The following is a 16509-nucleotide window of genomic DNA, read 5'->3' on the forward strand; positions in this document are numbered from 1 at the left end:
GTGTCAGTAAAAATGTCACCTCAGGCCGCAAACAATAAGCCCTCACCCAGCCCCTGCTGCCGAAAAATAGAAATGCTACGGTCTCGGAAAATGGTGACAAAATAAACAGGTTATGGCTCTTGGAAGAAGGGGAGGAAAAAACGGAAAATGGCCATGGTGTGAAGGGGTTCAAGGGAAGGTGCTGCAATTTTTTTGTATTAAGTATTGATTATACAATTTTTAATAAAAAATTTTAAATTACTGGCCAGCAATTATTCAACGCAAGGTACCGTATATACTCGCGTATAAGCCGAGATATTCAGCCCATTTTTTTGGGCTGAAAGTCTCTCTCGGCTTATACGCGAGTCATATGCCGGGGTGTAAGAGATCATACTCACCTCTCCTAGCATGTCTCTTGCAGCCCCCCGTGCTTATTCCATCTTCTCTGCGCTGTTCTTCCTGCTTTCAGCGGTCACGTGGTGCCACTCATTACATATGCGCATATGTAATGAGCGGCACCACGTGACCGCTGAAAGCAGGAAGAACAGCGCTGAGAAGATGGAATAAGCACGGGGGGCTGCAAGAGACATGCTAGGAGAGGTGAGTATAGCGGAGGGAGCCATATTTACCTGTCCCCTGTTCCACCGCTGCGCGTCGCTCTGCTGTCTTGCTTCCTCTGGCAGTGACGTTCAGGTCAGAGGGCGCCATGACGTAGTTAGCAGGCGCCCTCTGCCTGAACAGTTACTGTGCAGAGCCGGCAACGCTGATCAGCAGCAGCTGGGACGAGGTGAGTATATAGGTTTTTTTTTTTAACTGAGACAGCAGCAGCATTATAAGGGGCCACTAATAACTGTGCATCATTGTAAGGGGCCGCTCACTGTGCAGCATTATAAGGGGCCGCTCACTGTGCAGCATTATAAGGGGCCACTAATAACTGTGCATCATTGTAAGGGGCCGCTCACTGTGCAGCATTATAAGGGGCCACTAATGACTGTGCATCATTGTAAGGGGCCGCTCACTGTGCAGCATTATAAGGGGCCACTAATGACTGTGCATCATTGTAAGGGGCCGCTCACTGTGCAGCATTATAAGGGGCCACTAATGACTGTGCATCATTGTAAGGGGCCGCTCACTCTGTCGTAACTGACAATGCTTCAAATATAAGTACTATTAAGCTAATGAATGAGAGTAATGATGGTGACCAGCAGCTAGAAGAACATTCTGGGTCCACAGACACAGAAATGTTTGAAATAGAGGAACACAGTATTGTAACTGAGGAGCAAACTGAAGTTGCTTCAGATGAACAGCAACATGATAGTTTAGATGATCTTGTTGAAACTGTGTCAATATGTTGTTTCATTCATCACATGCGCTGTGTTGTGCATACGCTACAGCTGGCTATAAGAGACAGTCTGCAAGAAGGACATGCTGCTGCACTGATTGGCAAGGTGAGAAAATTGGCTACTGTTGCCAGAACCCCTAAAGTTGACTCAATTTTGAAGAGACGTGCTGGAAAAGGGGCAATTATTGATCAAGCCACACGATGGGGCAGTACTTACTTAATGATTCAGCGCTTGGTTGAACTGAAAACCTTTCTTCTAGACATGGCTAACCCTCAACTGACGCTAAATGAAAGTCAGTGGAATCAGGTGACTGAGCTGGAAAAATTGCTAGAGCACCCATTTACAGTGACTAAAAAATTACAAGCAGAGGACTTAACTGCAGGTATTTTCTTAAAGGAGTCGAAGAACCTGATGTTTCGCCTGTCCCAAAGAGGAGGGTTAATTGCAAGTGGCATTGCTACATCAATGAAACGGAGAGAGGAGCTACTATTACAAAATAACATTCTTTTGGCAGCTGTTTATGTAGACCCAATGCATCGGATTCTTCTAGATGATCAACAGCTAAGTAAAGGAAAAGAAGCTCTGTTTGAAATAGCAGTAAGGATGAAAGGGTTGCAGAACAGTCAGGAGGAACAAGAAGAATTTGGTCGTCCTGCCACATCTTCACCCTCATCATCAACTGATGAAGAATTTAATTTCGAAAAATATTTGGATCACAAGGACCGTGCAAAGCGTTCCCGCATAGAAGAGTCATCCCCATCAAGGAACACAGCCAGTACATTTCAGCAGAATTTTTCATGTGCACTAAAAGAAATTGAGAAATTTGACCGTTCATCAAAAATAACAGTGCAACAAGCGATTCCTCTGTATCCTGACATTGTCAGAGATGTTGCCCGACTGGTTACTGCTTTGCCACCAACACAAGTTAGTGTAGAGAGGTTGTTCTCTGCTCTCAAAATAATTAGATCAGATTTGAGGGCATCCATGAAGGAGGATCTGACAGAGGCAATACTTTTTCTGAGGACAAATTTATAGATTTCTTCTTATTAACTGCATAAAAGTGTTTATTGCATATTTACTTAAAGTTTAGAAAAGTTTATAAAAGTTATTTGCTATATTCTAATTGTATTCTAATGTAGTTTTTGCTCTAAGTGGTCTGATTACTTATATGATGGTGAGAAACTGAATTAGCACGATGTTTAATATTTTACAACAGTAAATTTGTTGTTATGAATTGGCCATTTATGAAGGAGTCGGAGCCGGAGTCGGAGCCGGAGCCTGATAAAATCCAGGAGTCGGAGTCGCAAATGTGGCTTACCGACTCCACAGCCCTGATTGTAAGGGGCCGCTCACTGTGCAGCATTATAAGGGGCCGCTCACTGTGCAGCATTATAAGGGGCCACTAATAACTGCATCATTGTAAGGGGCCGCTCACTGTGCAGCATTATAAGGGGCCACTAATAACTGCATCATTGTAAGGGGCCGCTCACTGTGCAGCATTATAAGGGGCCGCTCACTGTGCAGCATTATAAGGGGCCACTAATAACTGTGCATCATTGTAAGGGGCCGCTCACTGTGCAGCATTATAAGGGGCCGCTCACTGTGCAGCATTATAAGGGGCCACTAATAACTGTGCATCATTGTAAGGGGCCGCTCACTGTGCAGCATTATAAGGGGCCACTAATAACTGCATCATTGTAAGGGGCCGCTCACTGTGCAGCATTATAAGGGGCCACTAATAACTGCATCATTGTAAGGGGCCGCTCACTGTGCAGCATTATAAGGGGCCACTAATAACTGCATCATTGTAAGGGGCCGCTCACTGTGCAGCATTATATAAGGGCATTAGCTTCGGCATTTTCCACCCTAGGCTTATACGCGAGTCAATAAGTTTTTCCAGTCTTTTGTGACAAAATGGGGGGAGCGGGCTTATACACGAGTATATACGATAAATGCTGCTACATTTTGAATTAAAATGAGTTGCAAAAATTAATTTAGCACAAAACACAGGAATCTAAATAAAATCGTACAAATGTCTCCATTGTCAATGGAAGTTATTTTTCAAGGTGATATAGAGAAGTATCAGTGTAAGGAGTCATCTATAGGATCCCAATATGTAGATCAGACCAGTTTATCTAATCCCATCATTCTTGATACTCCCCAGAACAGTGTATCTAATCTCGTCATCGTGTGCTGTATCACATGCTGCGATTAGATATGCGGAGTGTAACACGTGCTGGGATTAACAAACACATACCGTATTTTTCGGACTATAAGACGCACCGGGGACCATAAGACGCATCACAATTTTCAGAACGAAAATAAGGGAAAAGAAAAATAATGTGTCAAATGGGGGTCCGTCTTAAAGTCCGAATTCAGCTTACCTGGGAAGGGATCCGGCACAGGTGGAGAAGTACGTAGTCACAGGGGTCATTCAGTGGTCCAGGCTCGTGCGGTGGCGGCTCTGTGCTGGGGCAGGTTGGTTGTGCTGGGGCAGCTGCGCTGGGGCTGGAGCAGGTGGGCTGTGCTGGGGCAGGGGCAGCTGTGCAGGGGCAGGTGGGCTCTGCGGTGCGGTGGTGGCAGCGGGCTGTGCTCCGGTGCAGGTGCGGCGGCTCCGCCGGCATTTCTTCGCAGCACGGAGGCCCCCGCACATCCCTTGCTGGCCGCCGCCATCTTGCGGTGGCCTCCGGGAGCATGGACGCCGGGAAGATGGCCGCCGGTCCAGGGACGGCGCATGCGCAGCTTCAGATCTCTTCCCGAGATCTCAGGGGACGAGATTCAAATCTCGGCAACGAGATCTCGGGACGAGATCTGAAGCTGCGCATGCGTCGTCCCCGGACCGGCGGCTATCTTCCCGGCGTCCATGCTCCCGGAGGCCACCGCAACATGGCGGCGGCCAGCAAGGGATGTGCGGGGGCCTCCGGGCTGCGAAGAAATGCCGGTGGAGCCGCCGCCCCTGCACACGGAGCGCCGCCCACTGCACCGCAGAGCCCTGCCCGCTGCCAGCAGCGCACCAGCCAGAAGGTTAGTACCGTGTATTGCGACCATAAGACGCACCCCCCACTTTCCCCAAAAATTTTTGGGGAAAAAAGTGCGTCTTATGGTCGGAAAAATACGGTACTCTACGTATCTAATCGCACCTTATGGTAACGCTAACAGCACCAACTAACAGAATAAAAGCTGCCTGCTGTTCTCTGTGACACCGTGGACCAGCGGCGGGCAATTAATTTTCCTGAGGGGCCACATGAGAGACCATAACTTTGTGGAGGGCCGAACCAATAGCTTGAAATTCTACTCAATATTTATTAATATTAATTCTATCACTTAATACTGAGCAGAATTAAAGGGAAGGTGCCATCCAAAAAATTTTTTTCAGCAATTGAAAAAAATGTAAAGAATTAATGTTTACATTTTCTTAAAAAATATTATCATTTGTTTTTAATTTTACAAAATATGAAAAATAATTTTAAAAAGTTTGGCATTTCCACTTGTTAACACTAGGGGGAGCAGCTACTGAAATTTGGCACAAAAACCTAGTGTACAACTAGCTCACATTACTGCACTGCAGTAATTATGGGCGGAGTCTGCTGACATGGTGTGATGTCACTCCTCTCCTCCCCTTCTGGGTGCTTGCTTCTGGATCAGAACAGGTCACCAATCAGCAGAATTTTTTTCTGATGTTCTGTGGAGCAGACAAGTAGACGGTCCATCCATGTGTATAAAACACAGCGCTCTATGTATAATCCCTGGAACCGAACAGGGTGCCATAGACCAGCACACTGCTCTCCTGAAATACTCTGTGCTGCTGTAACCCTGCTCCCTCCACCATGTATCTCCCTCTGTGCCCCCCATAGACTGCTGATTGATGGCCTGTTCTGATCCAGACTTTGCAGGCAAAGACCCCATTCCCCTCCTCAGATCCTGTCCTGGCGATGTGTGAAAGCGAGGTGACAGGCGCAGTCCGGGTTGACGCTGGGAAGCAGGATGGGGGAAATGTAGCCATACAGTAACGATAAAAATGAGACCCCTCTCTTCAGCTGCCTCACCAGCCCTCCCCTGAATGCACCTAACTATTACCCCTGATCCGTGTGCAGTTGTTCAGCCAGAACCACCCTAGAATGGATCCCCTTTTAGCAGATAATACTGCCATAGAGTTCTCACACAATACCGCCATATACTTCACACATAATACCGCCATATAGATCATACACAATACAACCATGTAGATCACACATAAAACCAGCAGGGTGAAAGCAGCACAGAGTATTTCAGGAGAGCAGTATCACACGGGATAGGATTAGATACACGGCTCAGCAGTCAGTATCACGCAGGATAGGATTAGATACATGGCTCAGCAGTCAGTATCACGCAGGATAGGATTAGATACACGGCTCAGCAGTCAGTATCACGCAGGATAGGATTAGATACACAGCTCAGCAGTCAGTATCACGCAGGATAGGATTATATACACGGCTCAGCAGTCAGTATCACGCAGGATAGGATTAGATACACGGCTCAGCAGTCAGTATCACGCCGGATAGGATTACATACACGGCTCAGCAGTCAGTATCACGCAGGATAGGATTAGATACACGGCTCAGCAGTCAGTATCACGCCGGATAGGATTATATACACGGCTCAGCAGTCAGTATCACGCAGGATAGGATTAGATACACGGCTCAGCAGTCAGTATCACGCAGGATAGGATTAGATACACGGCTCAGCAGTCAGTATCACGCCGGATAGGATTACATACACGGCTCAGCAGTCAGTATCACGCCGGATAGGATTAGATACACGGCTCAGCAGTCAGTATCACGCCGGATAGGATTATATACACGGCTCAGCAGTCAGTATCACGCAGGATAGGATTAGATACACGGCTCAGCAGTCAGTATCACGCAGGATAGGATTAGATACACAGCTCAGCAGTCTCTCTCTCTCTCTCTCCCCCCCGGACGGCACTTACGATAACTTCAGCTGCTGCGACATAGCCCTCCTTCTCCTCCCGGCAAATTCCTTCAGCTGCTGCGTCTGCCGTAAATGAAGCACGAGGTCGGGAGCCGACCGTTACACTTATGCCCCACTGCTGCCGTCAAGAGGCAGAGGGGTGTGTCCTTCACCAGCCACAAAAAAAACATGGAGGCCTCCAGTCACTGCATTCCTCAGGTATACTATCTGAACAACACCCTCCCCGTACTGCAGCTTACTGGACAACATTGTTTTATACTGTTTTATCTTTGACATGTAATTATAAAAAACCACGGCACCTTCCCTTTAAGTATGCTGCCACATATATATATATATATAATCTCTTTAACCCCCCCCCCCCACAGCCCCTTATATACAGCATGAGCCCCACACAGCCTCCCCATGTACGGCATGACAGTATACAGCCTTCCCATAGCCTCCCCATGTGCTGCACGTCCTCCCCATGTTCAACCCCATATTCATACACATGAGGAAAAAAAAAAACACCACATACTCACTTTGTCCGTTTCCCAGGCATCCTACCTCTGCCTCCGGAGCGCTGACTCTCCGGCAGTACACAGCTGACGCGATGACATGACGTCATCGCGTCAGCTGTTTCACACGCTGATTGGTGGAGGAAGTGGCCGGAGGCCCCTCCTCCACCAATGCTGACAGCGGGCGGGCACGGTCTGCCGTGGACCATTCCCTATTACTACAGACCCTCTCATCTCTTGGTATCACAGACTTGGCCCTATCTTGGATCGCGTCATACCTAACAGACCGCACATTCAGTGTCTCCCACTCACACACCACCTCCTCACCGCGCCCCCTATCTGTTAGAGTCCTGCAAGGTTCAGTCCTAGGGCCCCTGCTTTTCTCCGTTTACGCCTTCGGCCTCGGACAGCTCATAGAATCTCATGGCTTTCAGTATCACCTCTATGCTGATGACACACAGATCTACATCTCTGGACCAGATATCACCTCCCTACTAACCAGAATCCCTCAATGTCTGTCCACTATTTCATCCTTCTTCTCCGCTAGATTTCTAAAACTTAATATGGACAAAACAATTCATCTTCTTTCCCCCATCTCACGTGACCCCCCCCCCCCCCAACGGACCTATCCATTACAGTAAACGGCTGCCCACTCTCTCCAGTCCCACAAGCTTGCTTCCTCGGGGGTTATCCTTGACACTGATCTCTCTTTCAAACCACATATCCAAGCCCTTTCCACTTCCTGCCGACTTCAACTCAAAAATATTTCACAGATCTGTACATTCCTCAACCAAGAATCTGCAAAAACCCTAGTCCATGCCCTCATCATCTCCCGCCTTGACTACTGCAACCTCCTGCTCTGTGGCCTCCCCTCTAACACTCTCGCACCCCTCCAATCTATTCTAAACTTTGCTGCCTGACTAATCCACCTGTCCCCCCGCTATTCCCCGGCTTCTCCCCTCTGTGAATCCCTGCACTGGCTCCCCATTACCCAAAGACTCCAGTTCAAAACCCTAACCATGACATACAAAGCCATCCACAACCTGAGTCCTCCGTACATCTGTGACCTCGTCTCCCGGTATTTACCTGCACGAAACCTCCGATCCTCACACGATCTCCTTCTCTACTCCCCTCTTATCTCCTCTTCCCACAATCGCATACAAGATTTCTCTCGCGCATCCCCCCTACTCTGGAACTCTCTACCACAACATATCAGACTCTCACCTACCATGGAAACCTTCAAAACGAACCTGAAGACCGACCTCTTCCGACAAGCCTATAACCTGCAATAACCACCGATCCACCAAACCACTGCATGACCAGCTCTACCCTCACCTACTGTATCCTCACCCATCCCGTTGTAGATTGTGAGCCCTCGCGGGCAGGGTCCTCTCTCCTCCTGTATCAGTCGTGACTTGTATTGTTTAAGATTACTGTACTTGTATGTATTATGTATACCCCTCCTCACATGGAATAAAATAATAACACTGTCTACTTTTCAGTATCACTTTGCAGTCACAGTTACCAGTAATGTCTCCTCCCTGTGATCCTAAACTTTGTCCTCTTATCCCTTACACCCAGAAAGGGAAGGGAGTTTTCATGGCAAACTTCACCAGGGGCTCCCCCTTGTGTTTTAGAAGTGGAACTACCAAACCTTTTTAAATTACTGTTCATATTTTATTAGATTAAAATCAAATGATATATTTTTTTTAAATTAATACTTAACATTTTTTTAATTGTTGACATTTTATTTTTATTTATGGCGCCTTCCCTTTAGGATCCCCATTTTGTTTTGCATGAAACACTCTTGGTTACCACCAGATGTCACTGTTGTTAAAGATTAAATCAATGACTGAGCTTACCAGAGCATAAGGCTATGTTCACATATTGCGTTTTTTTTAATGATTTTTTTTTTGTATTGTTTCCGCACACCATACCTACTCTCTTGGCAGTAAGAAGCTTGCTGCAAGAAATCTGGTTTTGCTTAGTTTTTGGTGCTTTTTTTTCCTGGTACTTTTGTCTCTTGTGAATGATAAAATTTAGTGCAAAAAAAATTTGATTCTACTTCATCAGTTTTTGGCACAAAAAAACACAGCAAAAACTGATGCCTGCATTTTTGCAGTGTTTTCTGCACCACCCATTGCTTTCAGTGGGTGAAAAACGCTGAAAGAAGTGACACGCTCTATTCTGGAAAACCAAGCAAAGCACGAAATACCGAGGACAAAAAAAACAATGTGTGCATGAGGTTTCAGAAATCTTAGACTGATACTGTGACACGCAGGTGAAAATTTGAATTAAAAAACGCAGCATGTGAACATACTCTTACAGTGACTTACTGTGAGGTTACCGAAGCGTAGGGGCGGCTGTGAGATTACCGAAGCGTAGGGGCTGCTGTGAGGTTACCGGAGCGTAGGGGCGGCTGTGAGGTTACCGGAGCGTAGGGGCGACGGTGAGGTTACCGGAGCGTAGGGGCGACGGTGAGGTTACCGGGGCGTAGGGGCGACGGTGAGGTTACCGGGGCGTAGGGGCGACGGTGAGGTTACCGGGGCGTAGGGGCGACGGTGAGGTTACCGGGGCGTAGGGGCGACGGGGAGGTTACCGGGGCGTAGGGGCGACGGGGAGGTTACCGGGGCGTAGGGGCGACGGTGAGGTTACCGGGGCGTAGGGGCGACGGTGAGGTTACCGGGGCGTAGGGGCGACGGTGAGGTTACCGGGGCGTAGGGGCGACGGTGAGGTTACCGGGGCGTAGGGGCGACGGTGAGGTTACCGGAGCGTAGGGGCGACGGTGAGGTTACCGGGGCGTAGGGGCGACGGTGAGGTTACCGGGGCGTAGGGGCGACGGTGAGGTTACCGGGGCGTAGGGGCGACGGTGAGGTTACCGGGGCGTAGGGGCGACGGTGAGGTTACCGGGGCGTAGGGGCGACGGTGAGGTTACCGGGGCGTAGGGGCGACGGTGAGGTTACCGGGGCGTAGGGGCGACGGTGAGGTTACCGGGGCGTAGGGGCGACGGGGAGGTTACCGGGGCGTAGGGGCTGCTGTGAGGTTACCGGAGCGTAGCGGCGACTGTGAGATTACCGGAACGTAGCAGCGTTACCGCGGCATTCCCTTGAAGACTGTTCATTGTGTTCTCTCTCTCCCGCAGGTGATATGCAGAAACCCTTTGAAGATGCTTCTTTCGCTCTGCGGCCTGGAGAGATGAGCGGCCCGGTATTCACAGATTCTGGCATCCATATTATACTTCGCACCGAGTGAATCCCTCGTTATAGGAGAACCCTGGCCCCTTTAGTAGAAAGGATCTGGGGGCTTTGGAGGCCATCATGTCCTTGGATGTAGAGGAGGAGGAGGGCAGGTGGGACGGACGGGGTAGTCTAGGCTTTACAATACCTTGGGGATTCCGTTTGCCATTATGGAAGATTTCTAAGGGTCTTTTTTTCTTTTTTTTTTTTTTTTCCAATCCATCGTTACATGCAGTGGGTCTCTGCACTAATGGGGAGTTTAGTATTGATGTCGAACATTTCATTTTACAGAGAGGGATCTGCATGAGGGGTTGGGGGCTACATCTTAAGTTATGGGCCACATGTATACTCCCAATGTTCAGGAGCTAGCTACAATGATCGGCCTCGTACACATGAATGGCATTGCGTACCATCCTGCATGCCGGTCGCTCTGGCCAGTGCATCTACCACCATGGATCAATGAGCCAGAGCACTCGATGCTGGAGGTCTTCTCTGTTGCATGTGATTTCTGTGTTAAATGAAGCCATTCCATTAAAGAGCTCCTGTCATCGATCCGCTGTGGAATAGGCTATTTTCTTCACCCCAAGACATTGAGGCGAGGGCCAGTTTCATAGGTCTCGGCTGCAGTGTTCTAACTAGTCGGACTAATCAGTTTATAGAACATGGATACTAAATCGATTTCCAACAAAATAGCGCCACTCTGGAATATAGTTTGTATTTGGTATTGCACCTTATCCCTAAAGTTAATGGGACTGAGCTACACTAAGAGGCAAGAGTGTCATTGTTTGATTTTTTTTTTTTTTTTTTTTTTTTTTTTAATCCTTCTGGCATCTCTTGGACAACTTCTCTGAAGGAGTACTTGAATCTCCCATTTCTGGCGTATCCATAGGCTTAGTTGGATATTTTCAGAATTCTCATAAAAGTGAGACAGATGCGCATGGGCTGGTATCTTTATTCAGAGAGATGAGACCAGATCAGTCATTTATGTCGTAGCCCGAGTTTGAGATGTTAAGTGTGGTTCCCACCTCTGCCCATGTGCTGCTCTTTCCATCCACTTTTATGAGCGTTGCGAAAGCTTTCTCACTTATTTTTGAAGATCCCATAGAGGTAAATGGAGAGAGGTGCCCATGCCGTCATCTCTGCAGAACCAAGCAAATTCTTTTAAGCTGGTCTTGACCCCTCAGAACCTTTTTATTTCTTTTCCCGTTCCAGCCATATATTTGGAGGCCAATTTCCTTTTCCGTTAAGGGGCTTGTCTGATCCAAACTGATAAGTCTGCAGTCACTCTGTGTCTACAGACTTAGAAATCCCCCTCCGTGCACTGCGCGCTGTGCGGGATTTGCCGGTTTCAGACCCAGGACCGGAGGGTATGAATGAGTTATACATACTCCTGGCCTTGCTCCGTACATTTGTAGGGAGCTAGTCTGCACCTCAACTAGAGACGTGGTTGGCCAGTGGGCATGGCCAACTACAGAAAGAGGCCTAGCTCCAAACAAGTGTATGGAGCAAAGCCGTGCCCACTTGGCAGGAATTTATAACTCCTAGATGCCCTCCGGTCCTGAGTCTGAGACCACCTAATCTCCTTGGCATACAGTGAGTGAGCTGGGATGATTCGTAAGTCTGCAGTAATGCAGAGTGACTGCAGACTTATTTGGGCCGGACAACAACTTTAAATTTAAAATTTGGGACCAACACGAAAATTGGCAAAGCTATTTCTGTAGTGTCTTGAATATGTGAAATGCTTCCTTTCTCTTTGCCATTTAATGTAGCTCTGTACTCGATACCCTGATTAGTAATTGGATGACAAGAAATGGCCGGAGTTCCTGCTGTTTCAGATGGCTCCAGTATAATAAGGACATGTGGAGCTGCGGTATTAGCTTATTCAGGAAGCCATGCAGGAAACTAGAATTTTCTTCTTAGGCCACACACTGATATCCAAGACTGATTCAAAGCTCTATGGCTATAATAATAGAACTCGCCATCTTCCTGTGGCACTCCTGCTACTAAGGCACAACCTGCAAATAGTTACCCACCTTCATGACAGAACAGGTTAAATACCTTGGATATGAATAGGACAATAAAAAGACCTAATTGGTTAATGGAGTTGTCCCATAAAGTACATTTTAATCAGTACACTCTGGAATGCTAAGTTCCACAATTGGAGATATTAAAAATAAAATGTTCCTTTGCTGAGATAATCTTATAAATGCCCCTATGTACTGTGTAATGGCTGTGTCTTGCCATGCAGAGCTGCTCCAGTTTGTAGTGAGTATATACCACAGCTCCTCACCAGGAGCTATAAGTAAGTGTATTGATCAAGCAGCAGGGGCTTACAGCTGCTACTTTCACGTAGCACGTTTTCCTGACTGTTATATCACAGGAGTGAGCTTCTGCCACATCACCAGTCCTGCGAGCTCATCATAAATCAAGTCTGAGACAGACAAGGTCAGCAGCCACTGGAGCTCCTATGTCGCTGGCTTGATTTATGCAGAGCTAGGAGGGCTGAAGATCCGGCACACACACTCCTGTGAAAGTACAGGCAGGGAAATTTTTTACCTCCATAAAGCAGGAGCTGCAAGCTCCCACTGTTTCATCTGTATATCCTTCTCATAAGTGACTTGTGCTTCCTCCTCACCTGGCCACGAGCTGGACTGTGTGTCACCCATGAACTGGAGCCGCTCTGCATATTTTGAAAGAGCAAATGGTATATGGGAGCAGATTTATAAGAATCTCAGTTCAGGAATGTCTTTTTACCACCTCCAATTGTAGAACATAAATATTCCAAGATTAATTAAAATGGACTTAGTTCCTGGGACAACCCCATTCAATTCTTTATATATGAAGGGATCTTGGTTTATAAGTGTGAATACGCCTTATACCATTGCTCCCTGTTGTCTCATTCTCAATCACTGGGTTGTTTGTTTGGCGTTCTGAATTCTGCACATAGATTTGCTAATGTTGTTTGTATGAGTGTACCTGCTCCTTAGGCCGGGGTCACACTTCCGAGAAAGTCGCGCGAGTCTCTCACCTCAGTACCCGGCACTCGGGACCAGAGTGTGTGGTTGCTTGTCTTTCTGTGCAGCTGAATGCTCCGGTCCGAACCGCCAGCGGCAGTGCTGGGTATTAAGACGAGAAACTCGCGCGACGTTCTCGCATTGCACTCGCAAGTGTGACCCCGGCCTTACGAAGACCCCCTTCAGATTAGGTTCCTACGGTCAATTTTCATCCTCCTGTTTATTTCCAAAAATAAAACAGGAGCGTAGGAAGCCCCTCCACACCAGGGGAATCCATTTACTTTTATAGGTAGAAATCTGGATCCTGAACACACAATTTGATCATCTGAATGAAACTTCCAAACAGTAACGGACTCATCCTCTTGTTGGAAAACATTTTGTAATGCCATATAAATGCCGCCCGTAGATTTACCAACAATACCTATAGGGGGGCTTTACCGTACCCCGTCTGACATGGAAGCACTGGAGAAAGTTAGAGCAGGATAGATTTTTTTTTTTTTTTTTTTTTTCCCCTTGTTGGATATTGAACCTTTCTCCCTTCCACTCACTCTACAATGACATGAGGTGTCCCTTGTTCATCTCTACCAACCTTCGAGAATAAAGTACGGCGGTAAATAGTGGCGACACCATCCTCACAAGATCCATTGTGATCTGGTCTTGTTGCCCCCAATTGATTTTAATGGCGCCGCCAAGTTTCTGTCGTAGCGTGCTTTTGTGCATGTTCACATTATGCTCTAAAGTCATCAAAGAAAAAACTTTGCATTAGCTTTCCTATAGATTTCAATAGGAAAACGCGTCAATAGTGCACAGAGGGCTGTTGCTTTTTCCGTACAGAGAAAAAAATAAATTATTTGTGTTTTCTGGTTTGCAAAAATGCTTCTAGGTTTTACTACTGAACCAATTGAAGCGGAAAAAAACCCAGTGCACAAAAACGTTCAGTAAGGCCGGTTTCACATTTGCGTTTAGGGCTGCAGCGTCGGCCTGTGCACGGCTGCCGCTAAGCCCCGCACCTCCGCAGGTAGCTCCGCCTACGGATGCATGACGCTGCATGCATGACGTTCCCTGTCATTAGCACTGGGGACGCAGGCCGTGCGCAGTATGGGGACGCAGGCCGAGCGCACCAAATTGTAACCTGTTGCGTTTGGCGCTGGTTGGCGCAGCGTCAAAAGGACGCATGCGCCGCCAAACGCATACTGCGCACAGCCTGCGTCCCCAGTGCTAAAGATAGGGGACACATGCAGCGTCATGCGTCCATAGGCGGAGCTACCGGCGGAGCCGCTGTAGGGGGCGGGGCTTAGCGGCGGCCCTAAACGCAAATGTGAAACTGGCCTAAAGTACACTAAAACACGGACTTTTTTCTTTTTACATTAACAAAGCTTTTATTTTTTTTTATATACCGTGTATAATTTTGTTCAGCATGGAAAGTTCTGAAACTTCGCAAGAAAGTCACTTGGCGAAAGATCTGTCTTCATTCCTGTGAAAAAAAAAAATACATTGTCTGTCTTAATTGCTTGGCTTCAGCTGCATTGATGTCGGGAGGTACTCATTTGGAGGACAGGTGATGGTAGTGAAGGAATCAGCACCCGAGTCTCTCTAAGGGCTCATATACACATCAATGACTTTCTCATGACAGTATTTTTTTCCTCCACCTCCTTTCACATATGAGTCCTCGAAGAAAAAAACAGGCAGATTCAGATCATCATCCAACTGCTCTCTGAACTTTTTTTTTTCCAAGGACCCATGCACTTTCATTGCTGATCACTTGGTGATCCACTACACGTGTCTCAACAATTTTGCGGTTCGCAACAAATCACGGACATGTCAACAGCCCCGTACACAATCACTGGGTACGAGTGCTCTCCATGAAAAACAGAAACGCAGTTGGACATCGTACAGGAAAAAGCGATGTGTGAATGAGACCTAGCTCTGGGGATGAGCTGCTTGCGGGAGATTGTTCTGATGAGCCCCACACCTAGAGGATGAGTGGTGCTCGTGTGTGACCACGGCTCCATAAACGGTCTTGATAATCTTCCATTTGTACGCTAAGGCTTGTGCTACATGGTGATACTAGTCGTGCAGATGGGTTGGAGCTTTCCGGCTATGGGTCATGCTACCAAACACATTTGCGTGACTTGTGTCGAGTTAGAGATACACTAATCACAGACCCGTCGCAGGCCAGTAACATTGAAGTCAACGCGTTCCATCAACATACATTTGACGCAAGAGTAAACTAGGCCTAAGTGCTGTTGACTCTTTGCTCTATTATCGTAAGGGTTGTCAGTACAGGTTTAGATGGAATTCCCCTTTTAATGTGAAGTAAAGCTGATGACTAGTATCCTATCTGTATAAAGAACAGAAAATTAGTAATGAGCGAGCATGATCGAATAAGGCTTTATCCGAGCATGCTCGTGTGCGAACGGAGTGTCCTGCTTGGAAAAATATGTTCAAGACCCGGCAGCTGCATGTCTCACTGCTGTTACACAGCCCCAACACCGACTGTCTAATAGCCGCAAGACATGCAGCGGTGGGGACTTGAACATAGTTTTCGAGTACGCCGAAGACACTCAGCACACAAGCGAGCTTGGATAAAGCCTTATTCGAGCATGCTTACTTATCACTACAGAATATCTGTTTTAGCCAAGGATAGTTAGGTTGATAAAGTGTTTAATGCATGTGATTAAACCTCCACCGGTCTCTGCACACACAGAGGGCGCACCCCCCGATCATCTACATGGCTGTAGGGGGGAGACTGCAAATGGCTTTTGAGTTCTTCCAGCATAAGACGTACGCAACAAAATATTTATTAAGCTACTGTTGTGGTTTGGCTAATATTTGTTCAGCTTTGGTGTGAAACTTTTTTTTTTCCTCTTTTTTTCTACTGGTTTTGTTGAGAACTTGTATGACAATAAAAGTGCAGTATGTACACAAGTGACCCCGTTATCAATGTATTTAATCACATGGACACTACCAAATGTAGCCATTGAGCTCTGGAAACGTAAGGCAGAATTATGGTAAAAATAAATGTTGAGCTTATCTAGAAATGGTAGCACTTGTGTCCGGTTTCAGATGCCGACCTGTGTAATCTCCCTATGTGCTGAGGAATATGGGAGTAAGGAGAAGTAAGGGATAATGGCCTTCATTCTTTAGATCGATCCTATTGTTAATGCCATGGCAGTAGTTCTGCCCCCTCTTGTTCTTTCGATGTGCCCAGTATTCCTATTTTTATGCAGTTTAAGGGCTTATTCAGACTATCGGTTTGTGTTAACATCAGATATCACATGGACAGCGCACTGAGAAATGTTATTGAATAGGGCTGTTCAGATGAGGGTCCATATGAAGAAAAAATCGCAGCATGCACTGTTCTCTTCCATGTTTCGGATGAGACTCACTTATTCAACTCCTATGGGCGCGCAAAAGAAAGCCCCGAATCCCATTCAGAACCACTGTAAAGCATCCGACTTTTCCAGATAGA

The 16509-nt window shown here is 47.1% G+C and overlaps 1 protein-coding gene across 1 annotated transcript in view; it reads left to right on the forward strand.

Annotated features, from left to right (window-relative positions):
• PIN1 (peptidylprolyl cis/trans isomerase, NIMA-interacting 1) overlaps window positions 1–15965 on the forward strand; it is a 28029-nt gene extending 12064 nt beyond the window's left edge. Inside the window, exon 4 of the mRNA XM_073557195.1 lies at window positions 9930–15965. Within this exon, the coding sequence (XP_073413296.1) occupies window positions 9930–10039 (110 nt within the window). The 3' untranslated portion in view covers window positions 10040–15965. The remainder of the gene's footprint in view (window positions 1–9929) is intronic.
• Window positions 15966–16509: the final 544 nt, after the last annotated feature.

The sequence above is a fragment of the Dendrobates tinctorius genome, unplaced genomic scaffold, assembly GCF_039654945.1.
Source record: "Dendrobates tinctorius isolate UK_male_01 unplaced genomic scaffold, ASM3965494v1 ptg000245l, whole genome shotgun sequence".
Taxonomy (NCBI): Eukaryota; Metazoa; Chordata; class Amphibia; order Anura; family Dendrobatidae; genus Dendrobates; species Dendrobates tinctorius.